The sequence below is a fragment of the Mirounga angustirostris genome, unplaced genomic scaffold (genome assembly GCF_029215605.1).
Source record: "Mirounga angustirostris isolate CCGP_5_RB_7025 unplaced genomic scaffold, mMirAng1.0.hap1 SCAF_1, whole genome shotgun sequence".
NCBI lineage: Eukaryota > Metazoa > Chordata > Mammalia > Carnivora > Phocidae > Mirounga > Mirounga angustirostris.
This window is the reverse complement of record NW_026991709.1, coordinates 191,141,114-191,145,699: the sequence shown is the minus strand read 5'-3', so window position 1 is coordinate 191,145,699 and position 4,586 is coordinate 191,141,114. Positions and strand designations below refer to the sequence as shown.

Below are 4,586 nucleotides of genomic sequence, written 5' to 3'. Positions count from 1 at the left end.
TAAAATCTTTAAATAAAAAAAAAATTCTAGTATTATTTAAGTTTTTCTGACTTCCAAATGTTATTTGTTTGTTATAGATGCATCATTTCCATTATAAATGATTTCAGTTATAAATATATAACTTCAGTTGTAAACACAACTTATTTCAATTATAGATAAAATTGGATTTTAGGCTCGCATAAATCAGTTACGTTAAATTGTCACTGGAAAATACTGAGATAATGTTATTCTAGAGTTACTATGCTTCTTTCCTCCCCATACTTTTTATAGGTATGATCAGTTTTTATAACTAAAAAACAAATTTAAGTGCATTACTAGTTGTTTGTAATGTTGTTTCATTTTTTTCCAAAGTCTATCATTTTATACAGAATCCTCCCACTCCTCAGAAATTTAGAGGTTAGGTTCAATTTCAGATAAATTCTAGATAAACTATGATGACTCTCTGAAAAATGGAGATTTGTGAAAATTACTACTTCAAGAATACCTAAATATTAATATTGTGGAATAGCTTGTTATGTACAGGACTTAAAATCCTATCCTAAACTAAGCAAACTTTAGAAAGGAAATAGTTAGATGTCTGACATGGCAAGATGTCAGAAAGATGCACAGAATGTCAAATGTGATGACATTTAAGAAAATAACAACATCAAAACCAACAAATATATACATGTGCACATACATATGTGTGCATATGTACATGCTTTCATATACAAAAAGATTGATAGAAATGCTTAATGATGGTTATCTGTGAAGGATGAGGTTTGAGGGAGAGTTGCCTTTATTTCTATACTACTTGACTTGTTTACAATATGTAAATATGACCTTGGAGATAAAAACAAGACTATTTGAAGAAGCCTATCCATCACGTGATACTTTCCCCTCCCACCGGCTCCTGGTGACTTCCAGTCCTCCAACTTAATATAACTTCACTCACCTAATGAAGAGCAAAGAAAGCTCCTGGTGGACCAATTTTTACTAATATATTTCATAAATAGTGCTTAAAATTTTATATTAGTGAAAGCAGCTCTTTATACTGGAAAAAATGGCCCAGTCTGACAGTAGATATCCTTGGAAAACATTTAGTGACTCTGGTTTTCCGTTTGCTGCCCTGCTGTTCTTTTCCTCCTTGCTCTCCGTCTCAGCAATCGTGGAACAGAATACAACCAACCAGTCTATTGCTGGCCAGCAGTTGGGACACAGAGCTCTCTATCTCCCCAAATGATTTTTTAAAAGCTCTAAAATCTGAGTCACATCGCTTTTCCTCAGTGGTAAAATGCAAACTCCTCCTCTTTCTCATGCAAACAAACAAGTAAACAAAAATGTTTAGAGTGGGTAGAGATTCAGTAATTCCACAAGAACCTTAAACTGGGAGAGAAGAGGATAGAGGAGCAGGAAAGATAAAGGGAAGGGAGAATTCAACTCAATGCGCACAGCTGAAATACAGTTTCCAGGAGACCAAGTCAAAGTCCTCAAGCAAACATCTCAAAAAGAATAGCCACTTGGGCCTTCCACTAATTAACTAGAAAACAAATAACCAGACATCCAGTGGTAGGATTTCCTTCTTGTGATGCATCTTACCTGTTCTCATCTTTAATTGGCAGGTACAATGGCAAATGCAAGGAAAATACATAGTTTTTGTCCCAAAAAAGTGCCCTGATTATATCCAGCAACTACGTCACAGCACATACAAAGGGCAGCTCAGTTACCCTACCTTCTCCGTCGACGATTTACTGTAATAACAAAATATGCAGTTGATTGGAAATCACTAAACTAGAAATAGATACAAGCCAGATGATCATTATTACTTTAATGAATGAAAATAAAACACAACATTAAATAACTAGGAAATATTTTAAAAATTTGCATTTATTTCCAGTTTGAGTCTTTTTGCAATATAATATATATGAATATGACAACTGATACCTTTCTATCTCTACCTTGCCGTTATGATTTTGCTTAAAACAAACAAACAAACTTGAAACTAGCATGCTAGAAGGATTTGTATTGATGGTGAGAAATTTTCACTGCTTCATGCCAGAAATTAAGAGAACCTAATAATCATGTTTCAAAATGCACTTGAAGAAAAGTAATTGAAACAGATCAGATCTTTGTGCTGTTCTTCAGATTATTTTACTTGAATTATTTTGCAAATTGAATCCAGCTTGTGGAATCACCTAGTCATGAGTTTTAACGAACTAATTAATTAGATTAAATTTGCTCACTTAAAAAATAGCTGGCTTTTTATGAAAATTTTGTTAAAATATATAGGAAAGGCCTTTATTGTAACTAAAAGTGCCAAGTATAATAGGTACCATATTATAACAGTAAATATTTACAATATATTTTAGGGAAAAAATGACAACACTTAGATTAAATGCAGAAAAGAAAACATGTTTTTAACACTTGATATTTCCATTGATTCTTCATGTTCTGCAATTGTAAGATAATCTCACGTATTTAGTTTCTATCTATTCCAGGAGATTTGTGTTGAAATTTTTTTTCGCCATTAGAAACTGTGATTCTCTATGGGACCTTTTCAGCTTTGCACGCCGATTTTGGAACCAGATCTAAAATTAAGGAAAAATAAAATAGATCTCAGAAACATTATTTTATTATTCTTAACATTTCAATCATCACAAGTAACAACTAAATTTGAAAATTACCTGGATTCTGTCTTCCTCTAGATTCAATTTTCGAGCTAAGTCTTCTCTGATATCAATGCCCGGGTAGCAGTTAACTCTAAAGACGTTTTCCAACACTTCAATCTAAGAATAAGGAAATAGTTACATAAAATGTTGATATTTGGTATGTCATCATAAAATGGACTTTAGCTTACATATAATTGCACTTAGATCTTAGGCAATTAATTTATGTATGCCTTTTTAAAAGAGTGACTATACAGAAACTGTTTTTTTAAAAAAAAACAACTCCGTACAGCCTATTTTTCATTAACAAGGCTTCTAAACTGCGATCCCAAAGTGATTGGGCTTTTGCTCAATAGGGTGTCAGTTAAAGCCTTTATATTATCATTACTAGTTGAAAAAAACTTCCCACCTGGTTTTGAGTAAAAGCAGTTCTGGGTCTCCGGCCTCTATACCAACTCAGTTCTCTTTTCAAAGACAGTCCTTCTGAGGCTGAAAAGTAATTTTCGTATTTCAAAAATCTTTCTTCTGGTACTGGGTGATCCACAGTACAAGGGAATGAGACCCCATTAGAAAGGCTCGGGATATGCACACATAGGTTAACATCTTTCCCTAAAAACAGAAAAATAATTAGAAACCCCCTGCAATGAAGAAATAAATCGGTTCCTGAGACTGTTTAAAAAACACACACACACACACACACACAAAACAGAAAAATACACTCCATCTTAGATGTTCAATCCTGTATTCCACAAAGTTCTAGAAGAAGTAATATCAGGAAATTGTCTTTAATTTTCCTACTGGAATTCTTCTGGGTTTCACAAAAGAACTGACCTCTCATCAACCAAAACCAAAAAGCAAACAAAAATAAAGATCCTGCCTTGGTGCTAGAGAACATTTTGATCTCTGAATGTCATTTATTTTTCAGCGAAAACATAGAATATGTGATGTGTCAAATAAAAGAGACCTTTTGAAATAAATGCAGCTTCTTGGCATTTTCTGTGAATGAACTTTATTCCCGCTTGGATCTAAGGCTGATATTCTTTTTTATTTCCTATGGAACTCATCGGGAGGCATTAAAATCCCCGATACTTCATTTATATAATTCGATGAAATTGCAGTTTTTCTCTAACTTGATGTAGTATGGAATAAAGGGCAAAATAAAGACTGCAGACGAAAACAACAAAGAATTAAACAAACAAACAAACAAATTGTGGCGTACCTGAGGAGCTGCAGGTGTCTGCCCACGGTCTGTGGTGTTTCACTGAAGGAACACAGTCTTTCTTCTGGTCCAATCCTAAAATGCTCTCAATTGAAAAGGAGCAAGGCGAGGGTTTGCTTTCCCCAAGCCGAGCACTTTCCGGAAGACTGGGAGCCATCCTCGAGTGGGCTGCCCAGAACGACAGCTCTGGCCTCTCCTGCCTCCTGGCTGGCTCTACCCCATGTGTACAGGGCTGGGATCTTCCTGCAGTTCACCTTTTGGCTCCACAGACAAGGGGGCTGGATTTAGAACGTCACGAATTAAAATCCTGTTTTAGAAAGTTTTAGCATGTCAATGAACACTCGCCCAGCCAGCAGCTTGAGGAGTTAATTGTTTATTTGTTTGCAAGTAATTAGCAACTAATGGCTACACCAGGGGGGCCACCTACAGGGACAAAAAGTGTTATCTCTCCTAAGCAGAACACAGACTTAACTTTCTCGGAAGAAGTGATGCACAAACTAGCACTCCTCTTTTATTTGAAATCATTAATGTATAAAATCATGCCTTTTATTCTGAAGTTTATACTTTCATGGACTCTAGTTACCTAAACATACAGGCAAGATAGGAGAGCAGTCAAGTAATAAATAATCTAATTTGAGTGAATTTTCTTCCAAGGAAATTGGAAAAAATAATAATCTCTTAATGCTATTACGGTAATTCCAATGAAAATGCCTGTTTTTCAT

General features: G+C 34.8%; 1 protein-coding gene across 1 annotated transcript; it reads right to left on the bottom strand.

The window, feature by feature from the left end:
• Positions 1 to 2,125: 2,125 nt before the first annotated feature.
• Positions 2,126 to 4,144, bottom strand: HESX1 (HESX homeobox 1). The gene is made up of 4 exons (XM_045863798.2): positions 3,865 to 4,144; positions 3,055 to 3,254; positions 2,664 to 2,765; positions 2,126 to 2,567 (listed from the first exon to the last, which is right to left on the bottom strand). Exons 1-4 carry the CDS (start codon positions 4,019 to 4,021, stop codon positions 2,469 to 2,471), a joined length of 558 nt encoding a protein of 185 aa, XP_045719754.1. The 5' UTR covers positions 4,022 to 4,144; the 3' UTR covers positions 2,126 to 2,468.
• Positions 4,145 to 4,586: the final 442 nt, after the last annotated feature.